This window comes from Oncorhynchus gorbuscha, unplaced genomic scaffold (genome assembly GCF_021184085.1).
Source record: "Oncorhynchus gorbuscha isolate QuinsamMale2020 ecotype Even-year unplaced genomic scaffold, OgorEven_v1.0 Un_scaffold_1519, whole genome shotgun sequence".
Classification (NCBI taxonomy): Eukaryota; Metazoa; Chordata; class Actinopteri; order Salmoniformes; family Salmonidae; genus Oncorhynchus; species Oncorhynchus gorbuscha.
This window is the reverse complement of record NW_025746272.1, coordinates 55675-76904: the sequence shown is the minus strand read 5'-3', so window position 1 is coordinate 76904 and position 21230 is coordinate 55675. Positions and strand designations below refer to the sequence as shown.

Here is a 21230-nt window from a genome sequence, read left to right as displayed (position 1 = left end):
TTAACATCTACCCATTCCATAGTTAACATCTACCCATCTACCCATCCCATAGTTAACATCTACCCATCCCATAGTTAACATCTACCCATCTACCCATCCCATAGTTAACATCTACCCATCCCATAGTTAACATCTACCTATCCCATAGTTAACATCTACCCATCCCATAGTTAACATCTACCCATCCCATAGTTAACATCTACCCATCTACCCATCCCATAGTTAACATCTACCCATCCCATAGTTAACATCTACCCATCCCATAGTTAACATCTACCCATCTACCCATCCCATAGTTAACATCTACCCATCTACCCATCCCATAGTTAACATCTACCCACCCCATAGTTAACATCTACCCATCTACCCATCCCATAGTTAACATCTACCCATCCCATAGTTAACATCTACCTATCCCATAGTTAACATCTACCCATCCCATAGTTAACATCTACCCATCCCATAGTTAACATCTACCCATCTACCCATCCCATAGTTAACATCTACCCATCCCATAGTTAACATCTACCCATCCCATAGTTAACATCTACCCATCTACCCATCCCATAGTTAACATCTACCCATCTACCCATCCCATAGTTAACATCTACCCACCCCATAGTTAACATCTACCCATCTACCCATCCCATAGTTAACATCTACCCATCTACCCATCCCATAGTTAACATCTACCCATCCCATAGTTAACATCTACCCATCTACCCATCCCATAGTTAACATCTACCCATCCCATAGTTAACATCTACCCATCCCATAGTTAACATCTACCCATCCCATAGTTAACATCTACCTATCCCATAGTTAACATCTACCCATCCCATAGTTAACATCTACCCATCCCATAGTTAACATCTACCCATCCCATAGTTAACATCTACCCACCCCATAGTTAACATCTACCCATCCCATAGTTAACATCTACCCATCCCATAGTTAACATCTACCCATCTACCCATCCCATAGTTAACATCTACCCATCCCATAGTTAACATCTACCCATCTACCCATCCCATAGTTAACATCTACCCATCCCATAGTTAACATCTACCTATCCCATAGTTAACATCTACCCATCCCATAGTTAACATCTACCCATCCCATAGTTAACATCTACCCATCCCATAGTTAACATCTACCCACCCCATAGTTAACATCTACCCATCCCATAGTTAACATCTACCCATCCCATAGTTAACATCTACCCATCCCGTAGTTAACATCTACCCATCTACCCATCCCATAGTTAACATCTACCCATCCCATAGTTAACATCTACCCATCTACCCATCCCATAGTTAACATCTACCCATCCCATAGTTAACATCTACCCATCCCATAGTTAACATCTACCCATAGTTAACATCTACCCATCCCATAGTTAACATCTACCCATCCCATAGTTAACATCTACCCATCCCATAGTTAACATCTACCCATCCCATAGTTAACATCTACCCATCCCATAGTTAACATCTACCCATCCCATAGCTAACATCTACCCATCCCATAGTTAACATCTACCCATCCCATAGTTAACATCTACCCATAGTTAACATCTACCCATCCCATAGTTAACATCTACCCATCCCATAGCTAACATCTACCCATCCCATAGTTAACATCTACCCACCCCATAGTTAACATCTACCCATCCCATAGTTAACATCTACCCATAGTTAACATCTACCCATCTACCCACCCCATAGTTAACATCTACCCATCCCATAGTTAACATCTACCCATCCCATAGTTAACATCTACCCATAGTTAACATCTACCCATCCCATAGTTAACATCTACCCATAGTTAACATCTACCCATCTACCCATCCCATAGTTAACATCTACCCATCCCATAGTTAACATCTACCCACCCCATAGTTAACATCTACCCATCTACCCATCCCATAGTTAACATCTACCCATCCCATAGCTAACATCTACCCACCCCATAGTTAACATCTACCCATCCCATAGTTAACATATACCCATCCCATAGCTAACATCTACCCACCCCATAGTTAACATCTACCCACCCCATAGTTAACATCTACCCATCTACCCATCCCATAGTTAACATCTACCCATCCCATAGTTAACATCTACCCACCCCATAGTTAACATCTACCCATCTACCCATCCCATAGTTAACATCTACCCATCCCATAGCTAACATCTACCCACCCCATAGTTAACATCTACCCACCCCATAGTTAACATCTACCCATCTACCCATCCTATAGTTAACATCTACCCATCCCATAGTTAACATCTACCCATCCCATAGTTAACATCTACCCACCCCATAGTTAACATCTACCCATCCCATAGTTAACATCTACCCATAGTTAACATCTACCCACCCCATAGTTAACATCTACCCATCTACCCATCCCATAGTTAACATCTACCCATCTACCCATCCCATAGTTAACATCTACCCACCCCATAGTTAACATCTACCCATCTACCCATCCCATAGTTAACATCTACCCATCCCATAGTTAACATCTACCCATCCCATAGTTAACATCTACCCATCCCATAGTTAACATCTACCCATCCCATAGTTAACATCTACCCATCCCATAGTTAACATCTACCCATCCCATAGTTAACATCTACCCATCTACCCATCCCATAGTTAACATCTACCCATCCCATAGTTAACATCTACCCACCCCATAGTTAACATCTACCCATAGTTAACATCTACCCATCCCATAGTTAACATCTACCCATCTACCCATCCCATAGTTAACATCTACCCACCCCATAGTTAACATCTACCCATCTACCCATCCCATAGTTAACATCTACCCACCCCATAGTTAACATCTACCCATCCCATAGTTAACATCTACCCATCCCATAGTTAACATCTACCCATCTACCCATCCCATAGTTAACATCTACCCATCCCATAGTTAACATCTACCCATCCCATAGTTAACATCTACCCATCCCATAGTTAACATCTACCCATAGTTAACATCTACCCATCTACCCATCCCATAGTTAACATCTACCCATCCCATAGTTAACATCTACCCATCCCATAGTTAACATCTACCCATCCCATAGTTAACATCTACCCATCTACCCATCCCATAGCTAACATCTACCCATCCCATAGTTAACATCTACCCATCCCATAGTTAACATCTACCCATAGTTAACATCTACCCACCCCATAGTTAACATCTACCCATCTACCCACCCCATAGTTAACATCTACCCATCTACCCACCCCATAGTTAACATCTACCCATCTACCCACCCCATAGTTAACATCTACCCATAGTTAACATCTACCCATCTACCCATCCCATAGTTAACATCTACCCATCCCATAGTTAACATCTACCCATCCCATAGTTAACATCTACCCATCTACCCACCCCATAGTTAACATCTACCCATCCCATAGTTAACATCTACCCATCCCATAGCTAACATCTACCCATCCCATAGTTAACATCTACCCATCCCATAGTTAACATCTACCCACCCCATAGTTAACATCTCTCCATCCCATAGTTAACATCTACCCATCCCATAGTTAACATCTACCCATCTACCCATCCCATAATTAACATCTACCCACCCCATAGTTAACATCTACCCATCCCATAGTTAACATCTACCCATCCCATAGTTAACATCTACCCATCCCATAGTTAACATCTACCCATCCCATAGTTAACATCTACCCATCCCATAGTTAACATCTACCCATCCCATAGTTAACATCTACCCATCTACCCATCCCATAGTTAACATCTACCCATCCCATAGTTAACATCTACCCATCCCATAGTTAACATCTACCCATAGTTAACATCTACCCATCCCATAGCTAACATCTACCCACCCCATAGTTAACATCTACCCATCTACCCATCCCATAGTTAACATCTACCCATCCCATAGTTAACATCTACCCATCCCATAGTTAACATCTACCCATCTACCCATCCCATAGTTAACATCTACCCATCCCATAGTTAACATCTACCCATCCCATAGTTAACATCTACCCATCCCATAGTTAACATCTACCCATCCCATAGTTAACATCTACCCATCCCATAGTTAACATCTACCCATCCCATAGTTAACATCTACCCATCCCATAGTTAACATCTACCCATCCCATAGTTAACATCTACCCATCTACCCATCCCATAGTTAACATCTACCCATCTACCCATCCCATAGTTAACATCTACCCATCCCATAGTTAACATCTACCCATCCCATAGTTAACATCTACCCATCTACCCATCCCATAGTTAACATCTACCCATCCCATAGTTAACATCTACCCATCCCATAGTTAACATCTACCCATCCCATAGTTAACATCTACCCATCCCATAGTTAACATCTACCCATCTACCCATCCCATAGTTAACATCTACCCATCCCATAGTTAACATCTACCCATCCCATAGTTAACATCTACCCATCCCATAGTTAACATCTACCCATCTACCTATCCCATAGTTAACATCTACCCATCTACCCATCCCATAGTTAACATCTACCCATCCCATAGTTAACATCTACCCATCTACCCATCCCATAGTTAACATCTACCCATCCCATAGTTAACATCTACCCATCTACCCATCCCATAGTTAACATCTACCCATCCCATAGTTAACATCTACCCATCTACCTATCCCATAGTTAACATCTACCCATCCCATAGTTAACATCTACCCATCCCATAGTTAACATCTACCCATCCCATAGTTAACATCTACCCATCCCATAGTTAACATCTACCTATCCCATAGTTAACATCTACCCATCCCATAGTTAACATCTACCCATCCCATAGTTAACATCTACCCATCCCATAGTTAACATCTACCCATCCCATAGTTAACATCTACCTATCCCATAGTTAACATCTACCCATCCCATAGTTAACATCTACCCATCCCATAGTTAACATCTACCCATCCCATAGTTAACATCTACCCATCCCATAGTTAACATCTACCCATCTACCCATCCCATAGTTAACATCTACCCATCCCATAGTTAACATCTACCTATCCCATAGTTAACATCTACCCATCCCATAGTTAACATCTACCCATCCCATAGTTAACATCTACCCATCCCATAGTTAACATCTACCCATCCCATAGTTAACATCTACCCATCTACCCATCCCATAGTTAACATCTACCCATCCCATAGTTAACATCTACCTATCCCATAGTTAACATCTACCCATCCCATAGTTAACATCTACCCATCCCATAGTTAACATCTACCCATCCCATAGTTAACATCTACCCATCCCATAGTTAACATCTACCCATCCCATAGTTAACATCTACCCATCTACCCATCCCATAGTTAACATCTACCCATCCCATAGTTAACATCTACCCATCCCATAGTTAACATCTACCCATCTACCCATCCCATAGTTAACATCTACCCATCCCATAGTTAACATCTACCCATCCCATAGTTAACATCTACCCATCCCATAGTTAACATCTACCCATCCCATAGTTAACATCTACCCATCTACCCATCCCATAGTTAACATCTACCCATCCCATAGTTAACATCTACCCATCCCATAGTTAACATCTACCCATCCCCATAGTTAACATCTACCCATCTACCTATCCCATAGTTAACATCTACCCATCTACCCATCCCATAGTTAACATCTACCCATCCCATAGTTAACATCTATCCCCATCTACCCATCCCATAGTTAACATCTACACATCCCATAGTTAACATCTACCCATCTACCCATCCCATAGTTAACATCTACCCATCCCATAGTTAACATCTACCCATCTACCTATCCCATAGTTAACATCTACCCATCCCATAGTTAACATCTACCCATCCCATAGTTAACATCTACCCATCCCATAGTTAACATCTACCCATCCCATAGTTAACATCTACCTATCCCATAGTTAACATCTACCCATCCCATAGTTAACATCTACCCATCCCATAGTTAACATCTACCCATCCCATAGTTAACATCTACCCATCCCATAGTTAACATCTACCTATCCCATAGTTAACATCTACCCATCCCATAGTTAACATCTACCCATCCCATAGTTAACATCTACCCATCCCATAGTTAACATCTACCCATCCCATAGTTAACATCTACCCATCTACCCATCCCATAGTTAACATCTACCCATCCCATAGTTAACATCTACCTATCCCATAGTTAACATCTACCCATCCCATAGTTAACATCTACCCATCCCATAGTTAACATCTACCCATCCCATAGTTAACATCTACCCATCCCATAGTTAACATCTACCCATCTACCCATCCCATAGTTAACATCTACCCATCCCATAGTTAACATCTACCTATCCCATAGTTAACATCTACCCATCCCATAGTTAACATCTACCCATCCCATAGTTAACATCTACCCATCCCATAGTTAACATCTACCCATCCCATAGTTAACATCTACCCATCTACCCATCCCATAGTTAACATCTACCCATCCCATAGTTAACATCTACCCATCCCATAGTTAACATCTACCCATCCCATAGTTAACATCTACCCATCCCATAGTTAACATCTACCCATCCCATAGTTAACATCTACCCATCTACCCATCCCATAGTTAACATCTACCCATCCCATAGTTAACATCTACCCATCCCATAGTTAACATCTACCCATCCCATAGTTAACATATCTCAATTCCTTCTTTGTCATGTTTTAATCACTCTACAAGTTATGGCTTCATTTTGTCTGTGTGATGATTCTCTCTGTCTTTACCTCTCTCTGTCTCTCTCTTTACCTCTCTCTGTCTTTACCTCTCTCTGTCTCTCTCTTTACCTCTCTCTGTCTTTACCTCTCTCTGTCTTTACCTCTCTCTGTCTTTACCTCTCTCTCTCTTTACCTCTCTCTCTCTTTACCTCTCTCTGTGTCTCTCTCTTTACCTCTCTCTCTCTTTACCTCTCTCTGTCTTTACCTCTCTCTCTCTTTACCTCTCTCTGTCTCTCTTTACCTCTCTCTGTCTTTACCTCTCTCTCTGTCTTTACCTCTCTCTGTCTCTCTCTTTACCTCTCTCTGTCTCTGTCTTTACCTCTCTCTCTGTCTTTACCTCTCTCTCTCTTTACCTCTCTCTCTCTTTACCTCTCTCTGTGTCTCTCTCTTTACCTCTCTCTCTCTTTACCTCTCTCTGTCTTTACCTCTCTCTCTCTTTACCTCTCTCTGTCTCTCTTTACCTCTCTCTGTCTTTACCTCTCTCTCTCTTTACCTCTCTCTGTCTCTCTTTACCTCTCTCTGTCTTTACCTCTCTCTCTGTCTTTACCTCTCTCTGTCTCTCTTTACCTCTCTCTGTCTTTACCTCTCTCTGTCTCTCTCTTTACCTCTCTCTGTCTCTCTCTTTACCTCTCTCTCTGTCTTTACCTCTCTCTGTCTTTACCTCTCTCTGTCTTTACCTCTCTCTCTGTCTTTACCTCTCTCTGTCTTTACCTCTCTCTCTGTCTTTACCTCTCTCTGTCTTTACCTCTCTCTCTGTCTTTACCTCTCTCTGTCTTTACCTCTCTCTCTGTCTTTACCTCTCTCTGTCTTTACCTCTCTCTGTCTTTACCTCTCTCTCTGTCTTTACCTCTCTCTGTCTCTCTCTTTACCTCTCTGTCTCTCTCTTTACCTCTCTGTCTCTCTTTACCTCTCTCTGTGTCTCTCTCTTTACCTCTCTCTCTCTTTACCTCTCTCTGTCTTTACCTCTCTCTCTCTCTTTACCTCTCTCTGTCTTTACCTCTCTCTCTCTTTACCTCTCTCTCTCTTTACCTCTCTCTCTCTCTCTCTTTACCTCTCTCTCTCTCTTTACCTCTCTCTGTCTTTACCTCTCTCTGTCTTTACCTCTCTCTGTCTTTACCTCTCTCTCTCTTTACCTCTCTCTCTCTTTACCTCTCTCTGTCTCTCTCTTTACCTCTCTCTCTGTCTTTACCTCTCTCTGTCTCTCTTTACCTCTCTCTGTCTTTACCTCTCTCTGTCTCTCTCTTTACCTCTCTCTCTCTCTTTACCTCTCTCTGTCTCTCTCTTTACCTCTCTCTCTCTCTTTACCTCTCTCTGTCTCTCTCTGTCTACCTCTCTCTCTGTCTCTCTTTACCTCTCTCTGTCTCTCTTTACCTCTCTCTCTGTCTTTACCTCTCTCTGTCTCTCTTTACCTCTCTCTGTCTTTACCTCTCTCTGTCTCTCTTTACCTCTCTCTGTCTTTACCTCTCTCTCTCCACGTTTCTAAATCTATCTCCCTCTCCTCCCTCCATCTTCCCACTTTCTCTCTCTCTCCCTCCCTCTCTCCATCGCAGGCCGCATCCCTGACAGCCTAAGAAACTGTGTGAATAAGGAATTCTTTGTGACCACAGGACCGTGGGCAGTAATGGACCAGCAAGGTGTCCACCCAGAGCTCAATGGCACCGCCTACAGGTAGGCTGAGGAAGCATAGCGACAAGTGTGACATCGACTGTGTGTGTTTTGCTTCAGGATTATCCCTTACACACACACACACACACACACACACACACACACACACACACACACACACACACACACACACACACACACACACACACACACACACACACACACACACACACACACACACACATATATGCATATACATACACACACACACACACACACACACACACACACACACACACACACACACACACACACACACACACACACACACACATACACACATACATACATACATACATACATACATACATACATACATACATACATACATACATACATACATACACATACACACACACATCATGTTACCCTCCTTCCTGTAGGTCTTAACTCCAAACCTGTTCCTGGAGAGATACCCTCCTTCCTGTAGGTTTTAACTCCAAACCTGTTCCTGGAGAGATACCCTCCTTCCTGTAGGTTTTAGCTCCAACCCTGTTCCTGGAGAGATACCCTCCTGTAGGTTTTAACTCCAACCCTGTTCCTGGAGAGATACCCTCCTGTAGGTTTTAACTCCAACCCTGTTCCTGGAGAGATACCATTTTAACAGGACAGCTCAAGTAACAGGACAGCTGTAGTAACAGGGTCTAGTAACAGGGTAACAGGGTCTAGTAACAGGGTCTAGTAACAGGGTAACAGGGTCTAGTAACATGGTAACAGGGTCAAGTAACTGGGTAACAGGGTCTAGTAACAGGGTAACAGGGTCTAGTAACAGGGTAACAGGGTCTAGTAACAGGGTAACAGGGTCTAGTAACAGGGTAACAGGGTCTAGTAACAGGGTAACAGGGTCTAGTATCAGGGTAACAGGGTCTAGTAACAGGGTAACAGGGTCTAGTATCAGGGTAACAGGGTCTAGTAACAGGGTAACAGGGTCTCGTAACAGGGTAACAGGGTAACAGGGTCTAGTAACAGGGTAACAGGGTCTAGTAACAGGGTAACAGGGTCTAGTAACAGGGTAACAGGGTCTAGTAACAGGGTAACAGGGTCTAGTAACAGGGTAACAGGGTCTAGTAACAGGGTCTAGTAACAGGGTCTAGTAACAGGGTAACAGGGTCTAGTAACAGGGTAACAGGGTCTAGTAACAGGGTAACAGGGTCTAGTAACAGGGTCTAGTAACAGGGTAACAGGGTCTAGTAACAGGGTCTAGTAACAGGGTAACAGGGTCTAGTAACAGGGTAGCAGGGTCTAGTAACAGGGTAACAGGGTCTAGTAACAGGGTAACAGGGTAACAGGGTCTAGTAACAGGGTCTAGTAACAGGGTCTAGTAACAGGGTCTAGTAACAGGGTCTAGTAACAGGGTAGCAGGGTCTAGTAACAGGGTAACAGGGTCTAGTAACAGGGTAACAGGGTAACAGGGTCTAGTAACAGGGTCTAGTAACAGGGTCTAGTAACAGGGTCTAGTAACAGGGTAACAGGGTAACAGGGTCTAGTAACAGGGTAGCAGGGTCTAGTAACAGGGTAACAGGGTCTAGTAACAGGGTAACAGGGTCTAGTAGCAGGGTAACAGGGTCTAGTAACAGGGTAGCAGGGTCTAGTAACAGGGTAACAGGGTCTAGTAACAGGGTAACAGGGTCTAGTAACAGGGTAACAGGGTCTAGTAACAGGGTAACAGGGTCTAGTAACAGGGTCTAGTAACAGGGTCTAGTAACAGGGTAACAGGGTCTAGTAACAGGGTAACAGGGTCTCGTAACAGGGTCTAGTAACAGGGTAACAGGGTCTAGTAACAGGGTAACAGGGTCTAGTAACAGGGTAACAGGGTCTAGTAACAGGGTAACAGGGTCTAGTAACAGGGTAACAGGGTCTAGTAACAGGGTAACAGGTTCTAGTAACAGGGTCTAGTAACAGGGTCTAGTAACAGGGTCTAGTAACAGGGTAACAGGGTCTAGTAACAGGGTAACAGGGTCTCGTAACAGGGTCTAGTAACAGGGTAACAGGGTCTAGTAACAGGGTAACAGGGTCTAGTAACAGGGTAACAGGGTCTCGTAACAGGGTAACAGGGTAACAGGGTCTAGTAACAGGGTAACAGGGTCTAGTAACAGGGTAACAGGGTAACAGGGTCTAGTAACAGGGTAACAGGGTCTAGTAACAGGGTAACAGGGTCTAGTAACAGGGTAACAGGGTAACAGGGTCTAGTATCAGGGTAACAGGGTCTAGTAACAGGGTAACAGGGTAACAGGGTCTAGTAACAGGGTAACAGGGTCTAGTAACAGGGTAACAGGGTCTAGTAACAGGGTCTAGTAACAGGGTAACAGGGTCTAGTAACAGGGTAACAGGGTCTAGTATCAGGGTAACAGGGTCTAGTAACAGGGTAACAGGGTAACAGGGTCTAGTAACAGGGTAACAGGGTCTAGTATCAGGGTAACAGGGTCTAGTAACAGGGTAACAGGGTAACAGGGTCTAGTATCAGGGTAACAGGGTCTAGTAACAGGGTAACAGGGTCTAGTAACAGGGTAACAGGGTAACAGGGTCTAGTAACAGGGTAACAGGGTCTAGTAACAGGGTAACAGGGTAACAGGGTCTAGTAACAGGGTAACAGGGTCTAGTAACAGGGTCTAGTAACAGGGTAACAGGGTCTAGTAACAGGGTAACAGGGTAACAGGGTCTAGTAACAGGGTAACAGGGTAACAGGGTAACAGGGTCTAGTAACAGGGTAACAGGGTAACAGGGTAACAGGGTCTAGTAACAGGGTAACAGGGTAACAGGGTAACAGGGTAACAGGGTCTAGTAACAGGGTAACAGGGTAACAGGGTCTAGTAACAGGGTAACAGGGTCTAGTAACAGGGTAACAGGGTCTAGTAACAGGGTAACAGGGTCTAGTATCAGGGTAACAGGGTAACAGGGTCTAGTAACAGGGTAACAGGGTCTAGTAACAGGGTCTAGTAACAGGGTAACAGGGTCTAGTAACAGGGTAACAGGGTCTAGTAACAGGGTCTAGTAACAGGGTAACAGGGTCTAGTAACAGGGTAACAGGGTAACAGGGTCTAGTAACAGGGTAACAGGGTCTAGTATCAGGGTAACAGGGTAACAGGGTAACAGGGTAACAGGGTCTAGTAACAGGGTATCAGGGTAACAGGGTCTAGTAACAGGGTATCAGGGTAACAGGGTAACAGGGTAACAGGGTCTAGTAACAGGGTAACAGGGTATCAGGGTAACAGGGTCTAGTAACAGGGTATCAGGGTAACAGGGTAACAGGGTAACAGGGTAACAGGGTCTAGTAACAGGGTAACAGGGTAACAGGGTTGGAGAGCCCTGATAGAGCGTTACCTCGTACTCCTTCACCATGTGACCTCCCTGGATGTTAATCTGATCTCAGTCTGTCCACCTCCGTGTGCTTCTCTCACACAGCCAAGCCAACCAAACTCTGCACGCCCTAACAACCGGGGTTCCTCAAGACAAAATGTAGTACCTATTGGCACTCAGGTAAATACTGTGTGATGATCCGGGGCCTCTTTCTGCCAGGCCTGGATATACTACAACCGTAGAAATATAATCTATAGAACTGTTCTTCCCATTCATTCTACAGAATGTATTTCTATGATTAGAACCTCCCTGTTTCTCACCCTTTTTGCTGTGGACTGTAATGTTGTTACTGCCCTCTGGTCTGTTCTCTTAAAACATCCCTTTAATGTAGAAATAAACCAACTTCTGAGTCGATTTGACTTCCTTCCGCAGGGCTCTATTCAACCATTACTCCTCTGTGCTCCCTGTGGAGCTTAAGGCGACAACAAGTCCACACTTGTTGCATAGATTTAATACGCTCTACCATTAGATAGACCAACCCCCTCTACCATTAGATAGACCAACCCCCTCTACCATTAGACAGACCAACCCCCTCTACCATTAGATAGACCAACTCCCTCTTCCATTAGACAGACCAACCCCCTCTACCATTAGACAGACCGACCCCCTCTACCATTAGACAGACCAACCCCTCTACCATTAGACAGACCAACCCTCTTCCATTAGACAGACCGACCCCTCTACCATCAGACAGACCAACTCCCTCTACCATTAGACAGACCGACCCCTCTACCATCAGACAGACCGACCCCTCTACCATTAGACAGACCAACCCCTCTTCCATTAGACAGACCGACCCCTCTACCATCAGACAGACCGACCCCTCTACCATTAGACAGACCAACCCCTCTTCCATTAGACAGACCAACCCCTCTACCATTAGATAGACCTACCCTCTACCATTAGACAGACCGACCCCTCTTCCATTAGACAGACCGACCCCCCTCCTCTATTAGACAGACCAACCCCTCTACCATTAGACAGACCGACCCCCTCTACCATTAGACAGACCAACCCCTCTACCATTAGACAGATCAACTCCCTCTACCATTAGACAGACCAACCCCTCTATCATTAGATAGACCAACTCCCTCTTCCATTAGACAGACCAACCCCCTCTACCATTAGACAGACCGACCCCCTCTACCATTAGACAGACCAACCCCATCTACCATTAGACAGACCAACCCCCTCTACCATTAGACATACCAACCCCTCTACCATTAGACAGACCGACCCCTCTACCATTAGACAGACCAACCCCTCTACCATTAGACAGATCAACTCCCTCTACCATTAGATAGACCAACCCCTCTTCCATTAGACAGACCAACCCCTCTACCATTAGACAGACCAACTCCCTCTACCATTAGACAGACCGACCCCCTCTACCATCAGACAGACCGACCCCTCTACCATTAGACAGACCAACCCCTCTTCCATTAGACAGACCAACCCCTCTACCATTAGATAGACCTACCCTCTACCATTAGACAGACCGACCCCCTCTTCCATTAGACAGACCGACCCCTCCTCTATTAGACAGACCAACCCCTCTACCATTAGACAGACCGACCCCCTCTACCATTAGACAGACCAACCCCCTCTACCATTAGACAGATCAACTCCCTCTACCATTAGACAGACCAACCCCTCTACCATTAGACAGACCAACCCCCTCTATCATTAGATAGACCAACTCCCTCTTCCATTAGACAGACCAACCCCTCTACCATTAGACAGACCGACCCCTCTACCATTAGACAGACCAACCCCATCTACCATTAGACAGACCAACCCCTCTACCATTAGACATACCAACCCCTCTACCATTAGACAGACCGACCCCTCTACCATTAGACAGACCAACCCCTCTACCATTAGACAGATCAACTCCTCTACCATTAGATAGACCAACTCCCTCTTCCATTAGACAGACCAACCCCTCTACCATTAGACAGACCGACCCCCTCTACCATTAGACAGACCAACCCCTCTACCATTAGACAGACCAACCCCTCTACCATTAGACAGACCAACCCCCCTCTACCATTAGACAGACCAACCCCTCTACCATTAGACAGACCAACCCCTCTACCATTAGACAGACCGACCCCTCTTCCATTAGACAGACCAACCCCGTCTACCATTAGACAGACCAACCCCTCTACCATTAGACAGACCAACCCCTCTACCATTAGACAGACCAACCCCTCTACCATTAGACAGACCAACCCCTCTACCATTAGACAGACTGACCCCCTCTATTCCATTAGACAGACCAACCCCTCTACCATTTGACAGACCGACCCCTCTACCATTAGACAGACCAACCCCCTCTACCATTTGACAGACCGACCCCTCTACCATTAGACAGACCGACCCCTCTACCATTTGACAGACCGACCCCCTCTACCATTAGACAGACCAACCCCTTGTACCATTTGACAGACCGACCCCTCTACCATTCGACAGACCGACCCCCTCTTCCACTAAGCAGATCTAGATGTTGACACTAGTAGGAGGAGGTGTGGTTCAGGAAGCATGACGTCATGTTTCAGTGTGATGAGAGAGAGAGAGAGAGAGAGAGAGAGAGAGAGAGAGAGAGAGAGAGAGAGAGAGAGAGAGAGAGAGAGAGAGAGAGAGAGAGAGAGAGAGAGAGAGAGAGAGAGAGAGAGAGAGAGAGAGAGAGAGAGAGAGAGAGACGTGTCTCTGGGTGAAGACAGGTCTTCTACTACTCTGATGTCTGTCCTCATCACTCAGGAATCTTCAGCTCTGGGCTGCTTTGCTATTGCCTGCCTGAACTACAGATGACCTTTGACCCTGACCTCTAACCTCCTTCTCCCTAGGTACCCGCCGGGCATGATGGGCATGGCTCCAGGGGTGATCCCGGGTGGCTTAGAGGGGATGGTGCCAGGGGGGGTACCAATCGCCCATACCCTGCCCTCTGGTACCCATCCGTCCCAAGATGTTCAAATGTTCATAAATGACCAGCATGGTCCAATAATAATAAGGCAGAACAGTTGAAACTGGAGCAGCAACACAGCCAGGTGGACTGGGGACAGCAAGGAGTCATCATGTCAGGTAGTCCTGAGGCATGGTCCTAGGGCTCAGGTCCTCCGAGAGAGAGAAAGAAAGAGAGAAAGAGAGAATTAGAGAACGCACAATTAAATTCACACAGGACACCGAATAGGACAGGAGAAGTACTCCAGATATAACAAACTGACCCTAGCCCCCCGACACAAACTACTGCAGCATAAATACTGGAGGCTGAGACAGGAGGGGTCAGGAGACACTGTGGCCCCATCCGAGGACATCCCCAAACAGGAAGTATATAACCCCACCCACTTTGCCAAAGCACAGCCCCCACACCACTAGAGGTATATCTTCAACCACCAACTTACCCTCCTGAGTTAAGGCCGAGTATAGCCCACAAAGATCTCCGCCACGGCACAACCCAAGGGGGGCACCAACCCACATAACTGATGTAATATATTATAGATGGGGCCCTGCGAGAACAGAGGACAACTGTAATATATTATAGATGGGGCCCCTGTGAGAACAGAGGACAACTGTAATATATTATAGATGGGGCCCCTGTGAGAACAGAGGACAACTGTAATATATTATAGATGGAGCCCTGTGAGAACAGAGGACAACTGTAATATATTATAGATGGGGCCCCTGTGGAGGACAACTGTAATATATTATAGATGGGGCCCCTGTGAGAACAGAGGACAACTGTAATATATTATAGATGGGGCCCCTGTGAGAACAGAGGACAACTGTAATATATTATAGATGGGGCCCCTGTGAGAACAGAGGACAACTGTAATATATTATAGATGGGGCCCCTGTGAGAACAGAGGACAACTGTAATATATTATAGATGGGGCTCCTGTGAGAACAGAGGACAACTGTAATATATTATAGATGGGGCCCCTGTGAGAACAGAGGACAACTGTAATATATTATAGATGGGGCTCCTGTGAGAACAGAGGACAACTGTAATATATTATAGATGGGGCCCCTGTGAGAACAGAGGACAACTGATGTACTATATTATAGATGGGGCCCCTGTGAGAACAGAGGACAACTGTAATATATTATAGATGGGGCCCCTGTGAGAACAGAGGACAAACATAGCTGGTCCAACCGCAGTCCACGTGTAACCACAGCAGCCCAGGACGGACACCACAGCAGCCCAGGACACCACAGCAGCCCAGGACACCACAGCAGCCCAGGACGGACACCACAGCAGCCCAGGACCGACACCACAGCAGCCCAGGACACCACAGCAGCCCAGGACGGACACCACAGCAGCCCAGGACACCACAGCAGCCCAGGACACCACAGCAGCCCAGGACGGACACCACAGCAGCCCAGGACACCACAGCAGCCCAGGACACCACAGCAACCCAGGACGGACACCACAGCAGCCCAGGACACCACAGCAGCCCAGGACTGACACCACAGCAGCCCAGGACTGACACCACAGCAGCCCAGGACGGACACCACAGCAGCCCAGGACAGACACCACAGCAGCCCAGGACGGACACCACAGCAGCCCAGGACACCACAGCAGCCCAGGACACCACAGCAGCCCAGGACGGACACCACAGCAGCCCAGGACGGACACCACAGCAGCCCAGGACACCACAGCAGCCCAGGACACCACAGGTGGATGCTGTGGATTGAGACAGCCAATGCAACAACAAAAAAAATTATATCTTTTAAACAGGCAGATTTGACGGGGATATATTTTAATTGACTTTGCTAATTGAATTTCCGTGGGGGTCACGGACATCGACTCTAGGGGGTTAAAAATTGCACAGCTGACAGAAGCGCGATGGGATTGAATCCACATTAAAACACATTAATAACACATTAATAACACATTAATAACACATTAATAACACATTAATAACACATTAATAACACATTAAAAACACATTAAAAACACATTAATAACACATTAATAACACATTAATAACACATTAAAAACACATTAATAACACATTAATAACACATTAAAAACACATTAAAAACACATTAATAACACATTAATAACACATTAATAACACATCTTTAATACATTATTATGGCAATGGTAAGTTCCAAGGTAAAACCTGACGTCCAGATCAGTCAGTGTTCAACAACATGTGTATCTCCAACGGTCTGATGGTAGCTAATCGTTATCAGACATATTGGGAGTTGAGTTGCACACGGCGCTCCAGAGACAACAGGAGTCAGTTCAGTTTTATTACGGAGGGACTCCACTCCTCTCAGAGATTTAGGATTCAATCTGATGGCGAATTATAAGCATTGTGTTTTTTTTTTTAAATGCCATTTCTGATTGAGCGGCGTTTACCGTGAATGGGATCTCCACGGACGCAGTAACGTTACCTTAACAAGCTGTCGACAGCGTTTATACAGATTGAATCCCAGCCCTACTCTCTCTCTCTCCCTTCATCTGCCTCTCTCTCTCTCTCGCTGTCTCTCTCTCCCTTCATTTGCCTCTGCCTCTCTCTCTCTGTCTCTCTCTCCCTTCATCTCTCTCTCTGTCTCGCTCTCTCTCTGTCTCTCTCTCCCTTCATCTGTCTCTCTCTCTCTCTCCCTTCATCTCTCTCTCTCTCTCTCTCTCCCTCTCTCCCTTCATCTGTCTCTCTCTCCCTCTCTCCCTTCATCTGTCTCTGTCTCTCTCTCCTTCATCTCTCTCTCTCTCTCTCTCCCTTCATCTGTCTCTCTCTCTCTCTCTCTCTCTCTCTCTCCTCTCCCTCCCTTCATCTGCCCTCTCTCTCTCCCTTCATCTTTCTCTCTCTCTCTCCCTTCATCTGTCTCTCTCTCTCCCTCTCTCCCTTCATCTGCCTCTCTCTCTCTCTCTCTCTGTCTCTCTCTCTCCCTTCATCTGTCTCTCTCTCTGTCTCTCTCTCTCTCTCCCTTCATCTGTCTCTCTCTGTCTCTCTCTCTCTCTCCCTCTCCCTCTCTCCCTTCATCTGCCTCTCTCTCTCTCTCCCTTCATCTTTCTCTCTCTCTCTCCCTTCATCTGTCTCTCTCTCTCTCTCCCTCTCTCCCTTCATCTGCCTCTCTCTCTCTCTCTCTCTCTCTCTCTCTCTCTCTGTCTCTCTCTCTCTCTCTCTCTCCCTTCATCTGTCTCTCTCTCTGTCTCTCTCTCTCTCTCCCTCTCTCTCTCTCTGTCTCTCTCCCTCACTCTCTCTCTCTGAACCTCAACATGAAGCTGGACTATTCCCTCAGATAGCCCTGTGTCTATCCTGAAAGACGGTGTGTGACACATCTCACTGTCAGCAAGAGGAGAGGACGTCATTTGCTGTTCATTATTGGATAAGAATACATTTTGTGCAGCTGATAAACAATGTTTATTATTCACTAAAGAGGATGTTTGGGATTTTAACTGTTTTTGCAAGAGGACACCGTGTCTGTTTTTCTCTCTGTTTGGCAAAATAACATTTTTTGATGGGTCTCCTTGTAAATGGACAAGCAAGTCTGACTAACTCTCTCTCTCTATTGACGGCGAAAGGAAACCGCTTGTGACTCTCCCAGCGGGGCGATTTAGTTGTGTCGAGCCCCACTACACATCTCTGATTGATTGATCTCTTGTGATCAGGAAAAAGGGTTCAAGCTCAACTTTCATTTCCTTTTATGACTCAGGAAAACAGCCTTTTTTTTGCAGATATCATTTCCCCTCCCAAAAATTGCTTCCAATAATGTGGGTAGTTCTGGATATTCTCCCTCTTTACTCCATTGTGGTATTTTTATATAATGAGGCACATCCCCCATTTTTCGGTGTTTTGCTAGATTTGTCCTGTTAGATTTGTATCGCCTAGTTCAATGTTCCTATAACCCATTAGTCCCCATGTGATCCCTCCATCCTTCTCCTCTCTTCTTCGTGCTATTGGAAGGACGTTGCTATTTACTCTACTATAAAACGGGTAGTTTTGATCCTGAATGCTGATTGGTTGATAGCCATTAGTTATTCACGATAATACATAAATGCCTGTTAAAAAGTTCCATTGGAATTAACTCTGCACTCGGTCAGAGTACTAGGAAACTGTGTCCCAGCAATAGCAAAAGAAGAGACAGTCAGCCAGCAGTAGGTTTTATTTTAGTGTGAATATTTGTTACTTGTGCAAGGTGATAATTTATCATTCAGTGCGGCTCAAATAAAATAAAATGATTGAGATTTAGCTGTGTGTGTGTGTGAGATTGTTTAAAAGTGTATGACTCCGTCACCCTGGAGTGGCAGGGTAGCTGGTTAGAGCGTTGGACTAGTAACCGAAAGGTTGCTGGATTGAATCCCGAGCTGACAAGGTAAAAATCTGTCGTTCTGCCGCTGAACAAGGAAGTTAACCCCACAGTTCCCCAGTAGGCTGTCATTGTAAATAAGAATAATTTGTTCTTAACTGATTTAAATAAAGGTTACACACACACCATACTGACTCAATTTAACTGACTTGCCTTGTTAAATAAAGGTTACACACCACACTGACCCAAAAGTTATTTTGTTGGCGTTTGCGTATGTCCCCATTACCAGTAAAACATAATGAAAACCTATTTCTTTCACTTACTTGCTGTGCTGTTTCATTGTTCAGTCGTTTCATTCTCAACCAGGATTTCCATGGAACGCCGTTTGGATCTTTGCGTGTCAAAAAAATGATACACGTGTCAAATAATCTTGTTGACCAATCAGGACCTGGATATGACCGTCTCAGGGAAGCTCATCTCATGACTGTACGTCACATAATAATTTATACACAGACATACATCTGCTGTATTCATAAACACTGAACAAACATCTTAAACGTAACATGTAGTGTTGGTCAATTGTTTCACGAGTTGAAATAAAAAGTCCTCCTCCCAAAAAATGAAATACAAAAAACATATGTCTTGTTTACATCCCTGATAGTGAGCATTTATCCTTTGCCAAGATTATCAATCCACCTGAGGCAAGAAGCTGATTTAAACAGCATGATCATTACACAGGAGCACCTTGTGCTGGGGACCACGTGTAACCATGCCAGCCCAGAACCGCCACATCTGGCTTCTTCACCTGTGGGATCGTCTGAGACCAGCCACCCCCGCACAGCTGATGAAACTGTGTGTTTTGCACAAACTGTCAGAAACCGTCTCAGGGAAGCTCATCTGCGTGTTTGTCCTCCTCACCAGGGTCTTGACCAGACTGCAAATGCTCACCACTGGCATGCTGTCGAAGTGTGGTCTTCATGAATGAATCCCGTTTTCAACTGTACCGGGCAGATGGCAGAGTGTATATTTAGGAAACATATTCCTTGCCACCCATTCTAAAATGAACTGCAACTCTTCGTGGAAGTAATTTCAGTCACTGTAGTAGCTGACGTGTATAGTGTTGAGTCAACCACATACATATACACACTGGCTTTACTCATTGCATGTCGTTAGTAAAGATTTTTAAAAGTAAAGGGGCCTAGACAGCTGCCCTGGGGAATTCCTGATTCTACCTGGATTATGTTGGAGAGACTTCCATTAAAGAACACTCTCTGTGTTCTGTTAGACAGGTAACTCTTTATTCACAATATAGCAGGGGGTGAAAAGCCATAACGCATTCTTCTAGCAAGAGACTGGTCGATAATGTCAAAAGCCGCCCTGGAGTCTAAAAAAAACATTCCCCACATTATCTATTTATCATCAATTTCTCTCAGCCAATCATCCGTCAATTCTCTAAGTGCTGTGCTTGTTGAATGTCCTTCCCTATAAGTGTGCTGAAAGTCTGTTGTCAATTTGTTTACTGTAAAATAGTATCTGGTCAAACACCATTTTTTTCAGAGGTTTACTAAGGGTTGGTAACAGGCTGATTGGTTGTCTATTTGAGCCTTTAAAGGGGGCTTTACTATTATTAGGTAGCGGAATTACTTTTGCTTCCCTCCAGGTCTGAGGGCACAAACTTTCTAGTAGGGTTAGATTGAAGATATCGTAAAAAGGAGTTGCAATATCGTCCACTATTATCCTCAGTATTTTTCCATACAAATGGTTTAGACCCCGGTGGCTTGTCATTGTTGATAGACAATGGTTTTCACCTCTTCCACATTCACATAACAGAATTCTAAATTACAACGCTTGTCTTTCATAATTTGGTCAGATATACTTGGACGTGTAGGGTCAGCGGTTGTTGCTGACATGTCATGCCTAAGTTTGCTAATCTTGCCAATGAAAAAAATCATTAAAGTAGTTGGCAATATCAGTGGGTTTTGTGATGAATGAGCCATCTGATTCAATGAATGACGGAGCTGAGTTTGCCCTTTTACCCAAAATGTCATTTAAGTTGATCCAAAGCTTTTTACATTTACATTTTACATTCTTTATATAATGTATCTTTGTTTCATAGTG

At 44.9% G+C, this 21230-nt stretch overlaps 1 protein-coding gene across 1 annotated transcript in view; it reads left to right on the top strand.

The window, feature by feature from the left end:
- Positions 1-16547, top strand: part of LOC124023157 (C-terminal-binding protein 2-like) — a 64630-nt gene extending 48083 nt beyond the window's left edge. Inside the window, exons 8-10 of the mRNA XM_046337695.1 lie at positions 8378-8495; positions 14699-14819; positions 16011-16547. Of these exons, the coding sequence (XP_046193651.1) occupies positions 8378-8495; positions 14699-14819; positions 16011-16547 (776 nt within the window). The remainder of the gene's footprint in view (positions 1-8377; positions 8496-14698; positions 14820-16010) is intronic.
- The last annotated feature ends 4683 nt before the right edge of the window (positions 16548-21230 follow it).